The 15,459-nt window shown below is 43.8% G+C and overlaps 1 protein-coding gene across 1 annotated transcript in view; it reads left to right on the top strand.

Moving 5' to 3' along the window:
* Positions 1-12,129, top strand: part of PRSS23 (serine protease 23) — a 31,722-nt gene extending 19,593 nt beyond the window's left edge. Inside the window, exon 2 of the mRNA XM_032220096.1 lies at positions 8,108-12,129. Within this exon, the coding sequence (XP_032075987.1) occupies positions 8,121-9,239 (1,119 nt within the window). The 5' untranslated portion in view covers positions 8,108-8,120 and the 3' untranslated portion in view covers positions 9,240-12,129. The remainder of the gene's footprint in view (positions 1-8,107) is intronic.
* Positions 12,130-15,459: the final 3,330 nt, after the last annotated feature.

Consider the following 15,459-nt stretch of genomic DNA (forward strand, 5'->3'; position numbering starts at 1 on the left):
CCTTGACACCAGAGGTGGGTTCCTACCAGTTCGCACCTATTCAGTAGAACCGGTTCGTCAAATCTACCGAACCGGTTAGAAGAGGTTCCACCAGTGAACCCGGAAAGCAGGCCACACCTACAGAAGAGGTTCCAAATTTTTTTGAAACCCACCACTGCCACAGAGAGAGAGAGAGACAGACAGACAGACATACAGACAGACAGAAAGACTGACACAGAGAGAAAAAGAGAAAGAAAGGAAGAAATAAATGAAAAAAAGAAAAAAGAAAGAAAAAGAGTGAGAGAGAGATGAAAGAAAAAAAGAAAAAAGAACAAAGAGACAAAAAGAAGGAAAGAGAGAGAGAGTGAGTGAGAGAGAGGGAGAAACAAAGAAAGAAAACACATGGCTGGCAAGCCACTCCCACCAGGTCACATGGCCGACAAGCCACTCCCACAAAGGAGGCCACGCCCACAGAGTAGGTTCCAAATTTTTTTGAAACCCACCACTGTGTGACACCCACAGCTAAACTTCAGAAGTGATAATAATAAGCGATGATATGAAGAGAAGCTGGAGAGTGCTAATTTTCTTCTGATCAAAATATATACTCAATCCCCCATCCCTGCCTGGGCGGGGATGGGGGAAAAGAAGATTTAAAACCTTACATTGTTTTGGGCACTTATCCAACATTAGCTGGCTGAAAATAATGGTGGGTTTAAGAATGAAAATGTACTTCTTTTTTTTTTTTGCTGAATTGGAAAAACATCCATTTGATATTATTCATTCTGTAAATTGCGTTCTCCGTCAAGGCAATAGATGCCTGGGGCAATGCAGAAATAATCATAAGAACTTTTATCATAACTTCGGGAAGTATTGAAGCAAAACCACAGATAAGGTCAAGGGGAGGCCAATGAATAAAGCAACACGGTGCCTTTCTTATGCAAATTCAACTCTTTAGTACATGGAGCATGTCAGGCCTATAGAAAGTGTGCAGACCTTACATCACAAAGGGAGGATGCTGTCATCATTTGGAACACTGCTGGGAATTCGCTCTGCGGCAAGCCACACATTTTACAGCAGTATCCCCCCCAAAAATCACATCACAATGAAAGCTACGGCATTGCATAAAACATATCGGTAGTCCTCGACTTACAACATTTAGTGACAGTTTCTTTTTTAAAAAGAGTTTTTCTTTTGAATACAAATTAAAACATTGGACGCTGTGTAACCGTCCTGGCGAAATCTATGCCATACGCGCTAGGATATAAAGTTATACATTGTAACCACCCGGCTTTTAAACATTTGATCTATTCCGTGTTTACAAATATAGAAATATCATATTTCCAACCATGTGGCTTTGTGTTTTATCTTATGCATTTTCTCTATTATAGTTTCATACATAATTCTAGTCTCCATTTGATGAATCTTAGCCATTGCCTATTTTGGGTCTTTCCTTTATTGCCCCAATCATCGATAAAATTTATCCCAGATGTGATAATATTCTGATTCATCTTTTTTCTTCAATTCCCATGTCAGTTTATCCATTTCAGCACAGGTCAGAATTTTCCTAATTATTTCCCCTTCTTGTGGAGTTTCCCTGTTTTCCCAGTTTTGGGCAAAGACTATTCTTGCTGCCGTAATAATATGTATTGTTAAGTAAATCACACACCCTTGTTATATTTATTATTTATAACTCCCAAAAGAAATAGTTCCAATGTGAATTCTGTTTCCTCTTTGGTTATCTCCTATCAGCCACTTTTGGATTTGCTGCCAATATTTTTTTGTTCAAGACTGGATTACTGTAACACGCTCTACAAGGGGCTGCCCCTGAAGAGTGTTCGAAGACTTCAGTTAGTCCAGAATGCAGCCGTGCGAGCGATAGTGGGCGTACCTAGATACACCCACGTCACACCTATCCTCCGCGAGCTGCACTGGCTTCCCATTGGCCTCGGGACACGCTTCAAGGTGCTAGTCGTTACTTTTAAAGCCCTACATGGTATCGGACCTGGCTACCTGAGAGACAGCCTCCTGCCAGTTACCTCCCAGAGACCTATAAGATTGCACAGACTAGGCCTCCTCCGGATTCCATCTGCCAGTCAATGTTGACTGGCGACTCCCCGGGGGAGGCCTTCTCTGTAGCTGCTCCGGCCCTATGGAACGATATTCCCATTGAGATCCGGACCCTTACTACCCTTCCGGCCTTCCGTAAAGCGACCAAGACCTGGCTGTTCCGGCAGGCCTGGGGCTGTTGATGTATCCGCCCCATCCTAAGTTATGAATGTTGTTGAACTTTTAATGTTGTTTTTTTATTTTTTGTATGTCCCCCCCTCCCTTTTTTACTTGTAAGCCTCCCTGAGTCTCTTTGAGAGTGGGCGGCATACAAACAAACAAACTAACTAAATAAATAAATAAAGGTTTTTTGGCACAACCACCACATGTGGTAGTATGTGCCTGATTCGTGGTTACATTTCCAACAATTTGGCGCTGAGGTTTTAAACGTTTTGGCAATTCTCATGGGTGGAAGGTGCCATTTAGTGACAGTTTCAATATTACTGGATGACTGAGAATCTCTACAGACTTTTTCAGACGTCTGCGAATCACTGCCATTGTTAAGTTAGTAACAAGGTTGTTAAGTTTCAAGTTTATTAGGATTTGTATGCCGCCCACTCCCATAGGGACTCTGGGCGGCTCACAACAGACAAAAAACATATGATTTTAAAAATAGAGATAAAATAAAAATACAGCATTAAAATTCACATCACCCATTCCATCTAAACGGGGCTGGCTATCTATCAACAGCCCCAGGCCTGCTGGAACAGCCAGGTCTTGATGGCTTTACGGAAGGCCGGGAGAGTAGTAAGGGTCTGGGATCTCTGCAGGCAGATCGTTCCACAGGACTGGCACAGCAACAGAGAAGGCCCTCCCCTGGGGAGTCGCCAGCCGGCATTGTCCGGCTGACGGTACCCGGAGGAGGCCCAATCTGTGCCATCTTGTTGTCGTTGGGAGGTAAGTGGCAGGAGGCGGTCTCTCCCCTGGTCCTAAACCATGAAGGGCTTTAAAAGTAATGACTAGCACCTTGAAGCACGTCCGGAGACCAATAGGAAGCCAGTGCAGCTCACGGAGGATAGGTGTAATATGGGTGTATCTAGATTACTAGATCCTTGTTAACAAATCCTTGTTAAGTAAACAAATCCTTAACAAATCCTTGTTAAGTAAATCTGGCTTCCCCGTTGACTTTAATTCTCAGACGGTCACAAAAGGGGATCACATGACTCTGGGGCACTGAAACCCTCATAAATTTGAGCCAGTTGCCAGGTGTCCAAATTTTGATTATATGACCATGGGGATGCTGTGATGGTCGTAAATGTGGAAAACGATCACAAATCACTTTTTCAAGTGATGTTGTAAGTTTGAACAGTCCCTAAACTCATTGTTTGTAGGTTGAAGATGTCATGTGCTTATTTTCCTCCTGTTTACTGAACTTAAGTTACCTGTTCATCTTTTTTTTAAAGTTTTTTTTATTTTTAATTTTCAAAACAAACACAACACATAAAATCTTCCTTTTTCACATAATGTAGAAAGTGTATCAGTTGGTTACAAAAGTTGTTCGTGCATCTCTTCCACAGTCATCAACCATAATTCATATTAACTCAAGTATTTTAACTCAGATATTTATACATGTTACCATCATCATACCTCCATTTTCATTTGACTATAATTATTTAAACGTCCTTCATCATAAAATATACCAAGATTTAATACATAACCACATACTGGCATTTCATTTACTACTTCTAAACTCCTCCAATGACACTAAATCCTTATATCCTACTCTAGCTAAACATCCATAATATTTAATAACAAAGTTTTCTATCCTTCTTTCCAAATCACTGTTTACAATTTACATCTCATTTCCTTATATTGTACCCATACATATATATAAGTTGTTATCATTATCCCTCCTTTATTTGATTATATCCTGCATCATATCAAAGAGATTTCCAGTCTAGAACTAAGGAGAAATTTCCTGACAGTGAGGACAATTAATCTGGAATGGGTTGCCTCCAGAAGCTGTGGGCGCTCCATCAATGGAGGTTTAGGCTCTCTTGCTTGAGCAGGGGTTGGGCTAGAAGACCTCCAAGGTGCCTTCCCACCCTATTATTCTACGTTCCCTGATTAGGAGACTGGAGACTAAAACATACAATGAACTGTTGCAGGAACTGGGCATGGCTAGTCTAGTGAAGAGAATGACCAGGGGAGACAGGATAGCATCTTCCAATATTTGAGGGGCTGCCACAGAGAGGAGGGGGTCAAGCTATTTTCCAGGGCACCTGAAGGCAGGACAAGGAACAATGGATAGAAACTGAACAAGGAGAGATTCAACCTGGAAATAAGGAGGAATTTTCTGACAGTGAGAGCAATCAACCAATGGAACAGAAGTTGCTTTCGGAAGTTGTGGGAGCTTTACAATGGAAGCTTTCAAGAAGAGACTGTCAGAAATGGTGTAGGGTCGCCAGCTTGGGTGGGGGGTTGGACTAGATGACCTACAAGGTCCCTTCCAACTCTGTTCATTTGTAATATGTAGTGATGCATTATATACCTTACCACATTCCAATGATTTTTTTTTCGTTCTTCCCCTAGTGCCAGGGACCATTTCTGTATGTTCCATTCATTTGCGGCATTTCAAGAATTAAGCTAAGCCGCTCCAACTATTATTGATTTAACTCCAGCTGGTTTAAATTTTCAAATTAAATTTTCATTCCCCACTCCTCTCTCTCAATCCTGCTGTTTTCATGCTTTTTTTCTTCATTGCTACTGAGCAGTTGTCTTTCCTCTTGGGTATTCACAATGCTTTGACTCATGTGGCATTGATTACACACACACACACACACACACACACACACACACACACACACACACACCGCTCCATGATGAGTAGAAATGTGGGTAGCGGTTTTGAATTTCACGATGTTTGGGCAGCCTCTTGGAAATGGGCAACCCAATCGTGTGGAGGTTCTCAAATTGTGGCTTGAGACGCCTCCGGGGGGGGGGGTTGCGGGCAATTTAAAAGGGTGGGACTGGGTGGGTTGCAAAAAAAAAGTCTAAACATTGCCTTGAGCATCATGCGGCATTTCGGACGTCTGATTATTAATAATTTACTGCTCCGTTTTCAAAAGAATAGAAGAGAAGAGAAGAGGAGAAGAGAAGAAAATACAGAATAGACTAGACTAGACTAGACTAGACTAGAATAGAATAGAATAGAACAGAATACAGAATAGAATAAAGAATAGAATAGAATAGAATAGAATGGGTAGAATAGAGAATAGAATAGGTAGAATAGAGAATAGAATAAAATAGAATAGAATAGGAGAAGAGATAGAGGATAGACTAGAATAGAATAGAATAGAATACAGAATAGAATAAAGAATAGAACAGAATAGGTAGAATAGAGAATAGAATAGGTAGAATAGAGAATAGAATAGAATAGAAGAGATAATAGAATAAAATAGGAGAAGAGAATAGAGAATAGAATAGAATAAGAAATAGATTAAAGAATAGACTAGAATAAAATATGAGGCTGGAATAGAATAGAGATTAGACTAGACCAGAATAGAATAGAATAGAATAGAATACAGAATACAGAATATAGAATATAGAATATAGAATATAGAATATAGAATATAGAATATAGAATAGAATAGAATGGATAGAATAGTTTATGTTGTAAATTGTTTGTTCTTCCCCCACCCCTTTTGAACTGTGAGCCGCCCTGAGTCCCCCCAGGGAAAAGGGCGGCATACAAATAAAGTTAAACAAACAAACAAACAAACAATAGAGAATAGAATAGAATAGAATGGGTAGAATAGAGAATAGAATAGATTAGGTAAAATAGAGAATAGAATAGATTAGAATAGATTAGAATAGAATAGAATGGGTAGAATAGAGAATAGAATAGAATAGAATGGGTACAATAGAGAATAGAACAGAATAGAATAGAATAGAATGGGTAGGATAGAGAATAGAATAGGAGAAGAGAATAGAGTAGAGAATAGAATAGAATACAGAATAGAATAAAGAATAGAATAGAATAGATAGAATATAGAATAGAATAGAGAATAAACTAGACTAGACTAGAGAATAGAATAGCATAAAATAGAATAGAATAGATAAGAGTTGGAGGGAATCTTGGAGGTCTTCTAGTCCAGCCCTCTGCTCAAGCAGGAGATCCTATACCATTTCAGACAAATGTTTTATCCAATCTCTTCTTAAAAACCTCTAATGATGGAACATCCACAATTTCTGGAGGCAATCGTCTTTACTGTTAGAAAGTTTCTCCTAATTCCAGGCTGCTTCTCTCTTTGATTGGTTTTCAACCATTATTTCTTGTCCCGCCTTCTGCCACTTTGGAGAATAGCTTGACTCCCTCTTCTTTGGGGCAGCCCCTCAAATATTGGAATACTGCTCTCATGTCACCCCTAGTCTTTCTTTTCTTTAGACTAGCCAAACCCAAAACCTGGAACGCAATGCAATGCAATGCAATGCAATACAATGCAATACATTACAATACAATACAATACAATACAATACAATACAATACAATACAATACAATACAATACAATACAATACAATACAATATGTGTGATTAGACACCTAGAATTTGTCTCTGGTTCAGAAACTCTCAGTGTACGTGGAAAACAAGGCAATAATAATCATAATATCAAAATAATCATAATCACAATAATGATACCAGTAGAAAAGATAGTGAAACAAGAGAAACATGAATTCTGTGAAAATCAGCCCACAGCTGGATTCTCGGATTATTACCAAGCTACAGAGGGTTACTTTCAGATGAGCTTCTATCTGTGAATTTTATGAAATGTTTACGTTTATCTGCCGAAATACCCTGCTGTGTCCAGAATGTTCACAGTTTTGAATTTTGCTGTGTTTAAAGCAAAATATTTTGTGGCTGGGGAGGTATATGTGAGTGTGTGTTTGTCTGTGTGGGGTGGAGCTGGAATGTGCGATGTATGCCCTGATCCACTGAAACAGAGTGCAAGCTACACATGAATTTTCAGAGGAGGATTTCGAATGGTTTCTGATTCTTTTAGCAGTAGCTGTACTTCTGGAAGGCTGGTACACGTTACAGGTGGTCTCAGCTAACGAGCATACTTGAGTTCACAGTTTCAGTTGCAAGTTGTGAGTGTTGTTAAGCAGTGTTAGGTAAGCTCCCCATTGGGAGAGTGAGTACGTTCAGCGAAGCATTGTGAGAGTTGTGTTGGAAAACACACAAACAGAGCATACAGAGACACTGCAGTTTAAATAGACTTTTACTTTCGTGGAAATAGAGGTATCAGAGTCCATTAAACAGTCCAAGTCATGCACGGATAATTCAGTCAGTCATCAATGTCTTTCAGTTAAGGGATAATCCAAATAACTTAGTCCATAATCATACAAACAGTCTGGTACTCAAAGTTTGCTAGCAGTTGCAAAACTTACAATAGCTCACGGCACTTTCTAACAGCCCGCTTCCAAAACACTCAGATCAGATCTGCCCAGCATCTAACAAACAGAGAGCTAACAGTCGTTCTGGCTCCCTCTTATGGCCAATTGAGGAAAACAGCAACCAATCACATTTTACAGTATGATTTAAAGAAACAGGTACAACATTGTTACATGATTTATATATTGCCAACCCAACCATTAGATTATATTCCTAACAAGCAGGTCTTCACATACCTTCACTTAATAGTGGTTAAGTGAAGACTCTGGTCATAAAGTGAACACTTTGGTTGTTAAGCAGGCAGTGTAATCATTAAGCGAATCCATTGTTGACTATCCCTCTGCTGATGCAGCCTGAGACTGCATTGGCTTCTTTGACAGAGCAGCACACTGCTGTCTCCTATTTAAGCGATTATCCATTATGAGTTTGAGTCCCTCATTCTCGGGCCCTTGAATTTAAAGTCTCTACCTTCATTAAGTCCCAGCTCCAGGTTGTAATAAGTGAAGTGGGAAGCAAGTACGGATCTATTCTGTTGCTGGTCAACCAAAACTTTATTTCTTCAGGACTGAAGTGGAATAGTTGTTAATTCTTTACTCGTTAATTGTAACGCTCTTCTTCTTTCTCTCCAGATCCTTGCTCATCATGGTCGCCTTGCCAGGCTTTCTCCTACTCCTATGGATAGTAAAAGGAGTTGTGCCCTCGCATCCTCATGGGAAGCCAACTTGGCCAACCTACAAGGTGCCCGTCATTCTACCCCAATTAACCATCCCTTTGGACAAGCCGCACTTTGACGCCAAAGCCCAGCTGGAAGTGGTCTCCCCTTGTGGCCCCTCTTGCCACAAGCGTTCCCCACTCCCAACGTACGAAGAAGTGAAAGATTATTTGTCTTATGAGACGCTGTACTCCAACGGATCCCGCACCGAAACCGAGGTTGGCATCTACATTGTTAGCAGGACCAGCACAGGGGGGCAGAGCCGATCGCGGACAAAGAGACAAATCTATAGCTACGACACCAGGTTTAGTATTTTTGGCAAGGAATTCTTGCTGAATTACCCATTTTCTACTTCCGTGAAGTTGTCCACGGGGTGCACCGGAACGTTAGTGGCGGAAAAACACGTCTTGACGGCTGCTCATTGTATCCACGATGGGAAGAGTTACGTCAAGGGAGCCAAGAAGCTACGGGTTGGGTTCCTGAGGCCCAAGCCGAAAGATGGCGTCAAAAGGACCAACAACAGTAGCGCCCCCGAGCCCGAGAAAATGAAGTTCCAGTGGATTCGGGTGAAACGGACACACGTTCCTAAAGGATGGATCAAAGGGAACGCTAACGACATTGGCATGGATTATGACTATGCCCTGCTGGAGCTCAAGAAACCCCACAAGCGGAAGTTCATGAAGATCGGAGTGAGCCCAACAGCACGCCAGCTGCCCAAAGGAAGGATTCACTTCTCGGGCTACGACAACGATCGGCCTGGGAATTTGGTTTACCGGTTCTGTGACGTCAAAGACGAAACCTACGATCTCTTGTATCAGCAGTGCGATGCCCAGCCAGGAGCCAGCGGTTCCGGAGTCTACGTGAGGATGTGGAAGAAACAGAATCACAAATGGGAGCGTAAAATTATAGGGATATTCTCTGGCCACCAGTGGGTGGACAACAATGGATCCCCCCAGGACTTCAACGTGGCCGTTCGTATCACACCCCTCAAATATGCACAGATTTGCTTCTGGATCACGGGGAACTACCAACAGTGTAGAGATGGATAGAGCCAATTGAGGTCCCAAAGAGGCTTCGGCGGCTTGCTGGGGAGGGGGCAGGAAAAAGGGGGAGGCATGGTGGAAAGTGTACGCTTAACTGCTCTGTGGGCACAGTTCTCTTTTTAGAAATGCCAGGCGGCAGAAATTGACCAAGAGTTCAACCAGGTTAGTGTTTGCAATAAGCACAGTGTCCATGCCATGACACAGATCCTGGACCTTTGCATAGTTTTCGCCTTAGGGTAAGCAATAGGTGAGATATACAAGGTTTGAGGCTGAAGCAAAGTATCTGCGTCTCTCTTCTGCACCCTCTTATAGGATGGGCCATCGTTCACCAATGGGGATGCTGATTGTCTGGCTCTTACATAATTCATGTAGCACAGGATTGGCTAGGCCTGATAGGAGGATAACTGGACAGAGACACAGGCATCTGTTCTTAAATCCAGTGACGCCAAAAAAGCAAATAGTAGATTGTGACATCACAGTGCGAGCTCTGTGCTTCTGGATGTGTGTATCATCAGTTATTAGTATATAAGGCATTAATTTACTTTGGGATGTCATGACACACTTTTCACCATTCCCCCTTCCTCTGTGATTGGAGATTTTCCAACAGTGGTGCTTCTTCTCCTTCTCTTCCTTCTCTCTCTCCATCTACTTCTCCTCCTCCTCCTCCTCCTCCTCCTCCTCTTCCTCCTCCTTTCACCATTCCCCCTTCCCCTGTGGTTGGAGATTTTTCACAGTGGTGCTTCTTCTCCTTCTCCTCCTTCTCTCTCTCCATCTCCTTCTCCTTCTCCTCCTTCTCCTCCTTTCACTATTCCCCCTTCCCCTGTGGTTGGAGATTTTTCACAGTGGTGCTTCTTCTTTTCCTCCTCCTCCTCCTCCTCCTCCTCCTCCTCCTCCTCCTCCTCCTCCTCCTCCTCCTCCTCCTTTCACCATTCCCCCTTCCTCTGTGGTTGGAGATTTTTCACAGTGGTCGTCGTCGTCGTCGTCCTCCTCCTCCTCCTCCTTTCACTATTCCCCCTTCCTCTGTGGTTGGAGATTTTTCACAGTGGTGCTCCTCCTCCTCCTCCTTTCACCATTCCCCCTTCCTCTGTGGTTGGAGATTTTTCACAGTGTTCCTCCTCCTCCTCCTCCTCCTCCTCCTTTCACTATTCCCCCTTCCTCTGTGGTTGGAGATTTTTCACAGTGGTCGTCGTCGTCGTCGTCGTCCTCCTCCTTTCACCATTCCCCCTTCCTCTGTGGTTGGAGATTTTTCACAGTGTTCCTCCTCCTCCTCCTCCTCCTCCTCCTCCTCCTTTCACTATTCCCCCTTCCTCTGTGGTTGGAGATTTTTCACAGTGTTCCTCCTCCTCCTCCTCCTCCTCCTCCTTTCACTATTCCCCCTTCCTCTGTGGTTGGAGATTTTTCACAGTGGTGCTCCTCCTCCTCCTCCTTTCACCATTCCCCCTTCCTCTGTGGTTGGAGATTTTTCACAGTGTTCCTCCTCCTCCTCCTCCTCCTCCTCCTTTCACTATTCCCCCTTCCTCTGTGGTTGGAGATTTTTCACAGTGGTGCTCCTCCTCCTCCTCCTTTCACCATTCCCCCTTCCTCTGTGGTTGGAGATTTTTCACAGTGTTCCTCCTCCTCCTCCTCCTCCTCCTCCTTTCACTATTCCCCCTTCCTCTGTGGTTGGAGATTTTTCACAGTGGTGCTCCTCCTCCTCCTCCTTTCACCATTCCCCCTTCCTCTGTGGTTGGAGATTTTTCACAGTGTTCCTCCTCCTCCTCCTCCTCCTCCTCCTTTCACTATTCCCCCTTCCTCTGTGGTTGGAGATTTTTCACAGTGGTCGTCGTCGTCGTCGTCGTCCTCCTCCTCCTCCTTTCACTATTCCCCCTTCCTCTGTGGTTGGAGATTTTTCACAGTGTTCCTCCTCCTCCTCCTCCTCCTCCTCCTTTCACTATTCCCCCTTCCTCTGTGGTTGGAGATTTTTCACAGTGGTGCTCCTCCTTCTCCTCCTCCTCCTCCTCCTCCTTTCACCATTCCCCCTTCCTCTGTGGTTGGAGATTTTTCACAGTGGTGCTTCTCCTTTCCCTTCTCCTCCTCCTCCTCCTCCCTCTGTGGTTGGTGATTTCCCACATTCCTCCTCCTCCTCCCCTATCCCATTCTTCAATTCCCAATAAGAATCAATGAGAGGTAGAAATGAGACACCAGAAGTGCTTGAAAAGCAAAAGACAAGAGGAACTTCAGCTAGTATCTAAAAGAAAAGTGGTCAACAAAATATGAACCTTTCCCTGAAAATAAGACTGGGTCTTATATTATATTTTTTGCTCCAAAAGATGGATTAGGGCTTATTTTGTGGTTAGGTCTTATTTTTGGGGAAACAGGGTGTTTTAAGGTAGAATGCCATTACTTTCTCTGCTTTCTTTTTTAAGGGTCTATCAAAATATGAGATCCAAATGTGCCTTAGCTTTCTCTTAAGGGTCATGTTAGCAATAAGTCCAGTACGGTATACAAACACATATTTAATCACTGGACTCTGGGGATTCTGCAATGGTTGTAAGTGTGAAAAACAGCCATAAGTCACTATTTTCAGTGCCGTTGTGACGCCGAACAGTCACTAAATAAACATGATGTAAGTCAAGCATGAGAACGGAACACTCTTTAATACCCTTAGAATGGAACACATGAATACTCACAGGAAGCCTCTCTGTATTCAATGAAATCTTTTTCCTTTATTCCTAAGCATTTAGAAATGTATTGAGCTCTTCCCTGAAGCCTTCCTGAAGGTGTCACAGAGGGTCAGAGACAACTTGGCCAACATGAGGATCTTGTAAATATTTATAAGCCCTTGGCTAGAAATGGAAACTTGCATTGTAATTCTACTTATTTTGTAAGGATGTTCAAATACAGCACGTGTTTAACACCTTGTGTGTCTCTTGTTGTGTTTCTTGGTTCATTTCCTCATTTCCTCCTTGTGAGAAAAGTGCAGGCTGTTAAGAAGATAAGAAGAACCCGGCTACATCAAAGCAAGACCAATCTAGGGTCTTCAAGGTAGGTAGCCCTCTATAACAATGGTCCCCAATCTTCCCAGCTCTGTAAACTTGCAGTGAAGGCAGCCATGGGCAACGGTGGCAGCTGTCGGAGGAGGGAGAAAGGGATGGTTTTGTACACACAACCCCATCTCAGACATGCACAAGCAAAGCTTTGTGTGCTCACTTGCCACTTGCGGTTGTGGCTCACCAGTGGCCAGCGGAGCTAGTGGCAGATTCAGAGAGTGAGGAGGTTGTGAAGGAACGTGGCATGACAAAACCGCGCTCGACTAAAGTGCACCCGATTAAACCGCGTCGCTGACGTCATCAACAGGGCGACAACAGCGAGCGCGGAGAAAGAAGGGCGCTTTAAATAGCGCTTTGAAAGCAAGCTGATTCAACTTAAGGTAAGGGTTAGGTTTAGGGTTAGGTTTAGGGTTAGGTTTAGGGTTAGGGTTAGGGTTAGGGTTAGGGTTAGGTTAAGGGTTAGGGTTAGGGTTAGGGTTAGGTTAAGGGTTAGGGTTAGGTTAAGGGTTAGGATTAGGTTTAGGGTTAGGTTAAGGGTTAGGGTTAGGGTTAGGGTTAGGGTTAGGTTAAGGGTTAGGTTTAGGGTTAGGTTTAGGGTTAGGTTAAGGGTTAGGGTTAGGTTTAGGGTTAGGTTAAGGGTTAGGATTAGGTTTAGCGTTAGGTTAAGGGTTAGGTTTAGGGTTAGGTTTAGGGTTAGGTTAAGGGTGATGATGTCAGCTACGCGGTTTTGTCGAGCGCACTTTAGTCGAATGCGATTTTGTGGTGGAACCGGGAAGGAACATGGGCCAGTCCTGGAGTCTGGGGAAGGCTCTGATGAGAGCTCTGCATAGGAGGCAGAGATGGGGCCAGGGCCATCTGACAGTTATCAGCTGCCTTCAGAGTCAGACATCAGTGAGGCAGACGGACAGCTGGAGTCTCTTCCCAATGTGCACATGTGCAGAGCTGCCAGGAAAAGGGAACCGCTAAGGAACAAGGGCCAACTTGGGAGGAAAGGCACAGATGGACGGTGAATGGCCCCTCCCATAGGGAATAAAGAGGGGCGAAAGGGGAGTGGAGTTTGCAGGAGACCATTCGTTCAATTCATTAGGGTGAAGCTCTGTTCCTGACTTCTTGCCAAGTAATTGCTGCTACAGAGTGGCGTTTGGCAGCTCTCCAAGCCTGATAAAGGTCTGTAGTTGTGAAATCTCATGAAAGACTGTTTGCAAGGAATTTGCTGGAGAGGAATCCACTTTAATCTAAATAAAAGAGGTTTTATCGGGACAAGGAGTCTGCTTCATGATCTTGGGAAGCCTTGGCAGGAAATACTTGCATAACTGGTTCCCAACAGGCTATGGACCAGTACTGATCTGTGCACCAGGGGTTGGGAATCCCTGCTCTATCACTTTGCCTTCATTTGTCCAAAATCCTTTCAAAGGCAACCAAATTAGTAGCCATCACCAGATCTCGTGGGAAGGCATGACACAGTTGAGTGAGTGATGCATTGGGCGAAGAAATGCCTCCTTTTATTTATATGCTGCCAATTTGTTGGTGACCTTTAACTGGGCGAAATGGTACATCAAAAAGCAATAGGTTTTGAACCAAGGTACCTGAAGTGGTCTAACCTATAGGAGGTGTAAAAAATTGGGGATCCCTGACTTGGGGAATTATGGCTGCTTCGGTGATTATTGTGGCTGCTTATGATCTCCATTTTCAATGTTCTGTGACAGTTTCCCAGCCAATCTCACAATCCCTTGCTCCTTCCCCACCCAGCAGCAACCACTTGGGAAGAGAATGGAAGGAGAGGGGAAAAAGGGAGGGAGGGAGGAGGTATGTAAATAAGTTAGTAAATTGATAGGTTAGTAAGTTAGTTTCCTGATGCTTTCTACTATATTCCCACAAGGAAAGTCAATGGGGAAGCCAGCAGGAAATCAGATATCGCTTCTAATCCTATTGCTTTTGGGTCATTTTGCTTCTCTGTTTAGGCAAGGAAATCCTTGTGAAATGATGATCTGATGGGACATAGGTTGTCTAATCTTCTCAACATTAAATTTTAGTCAGATTCACTGGTTCTAGTGTTTGGGGAAATGAAAACTTTCTCCTTGCCCACTTTCCCCAGGCTGCATCTAATTTTATACGGCTCCATTCGTTTCCCACCATTCACTGTTTTTCCCTAAAAAAGAACCTAAGCTCTCTAATTCTTTTTTCTTTTGCACCTTTCCGTGAACTTTTCACCTCTATTAGTTGGCTTTTGAGATTGTCCTTCCCAAAAAGAGCGTGTTCTGCCAAGAGAAGGATGGGCCATCAGTTGTACGATCAGAAATTCCCCACCTCCAATCCTCTTATTATAATAACATGAATGCATAATGCCTCTATTTATTGCTCCAGAGGTCCTTGGAAATTGTCCAGCTTGCATTTCTCTGGCTGGCAAACACGTCCTACTCGAAATTCCTTCCCTGCCGTTGCCTTTTGTATGGCATCCCTTGATGGAGAGGCATTAAAAACCGCTCAGGCTGTCCTCGAGGAGGGAAGCATTTGAGGAGTGGGGAAACATAAGGAAGACTGACAGCAAGGCAATCGGCACAAGGATGAGGTTGACATTTCCGTAGAGCCTGAAGGAAAATCCGAGGTTTTGTGTCACAAAGAAGAATGACTAGGAACAACATACAGTCTTCATCTAACTCAGCAGCGGAGAACCACGACAACTTTATGACCTATGACAGTGATGATTAACCTTTTTGTCATTGCGTGCTGAAAGCATAATAGCAATAGCAGTTAGACTTATACACCGCTTCATAGGGCTTTCAGCCCTCTCTAAGCGGTTTACAGAGTCAGCATATCGCCCCCACAGTCTGGGTCCTCATTTCACCCACCTTGGGAGGATGGAAGGCTGAGTCAACCTTGAGCCGGTGAGATTAGAACCGCTGAACTGCAGATAACAGTCAGCTGAAGTGGCCTGCTGTACTGCATCCTAACCACTGCACCACCTCGGCTCTTGTACGACACACACACCCCTGCACCCCGCCACCCTGTGCATGCACACGTGCACTCCCTGGGCTCCCCTGCCCCCTGCGCATGTGACTCCCCCCCCTGTACATGTGCATGCACATCTACTTTTGACGCTAGTACGCCTCCCTGCAGCCTCCTGGGAGCAAAACGGGCCGTGCACAGGGGGGGAGGAACATTGCACCCCTCACCCCAGCGCCATGTTTTGGACTCAG

Source organism: Thamnophis elegans, chromosome 6 (assembly GCF_009769535.1).
Source record: "Thamnophis elegans isolate rThaEle1 chromosome 6, rThaEle1.pri, whole genome shotgun sequence".
Taxonomy (NCBI): domain Eukaryota; kingdom Metazoa; phylum Chordata; class Lepidosauria; order Squamata; family Colubridae; genus Thamnophis; species Thamnophis elegans.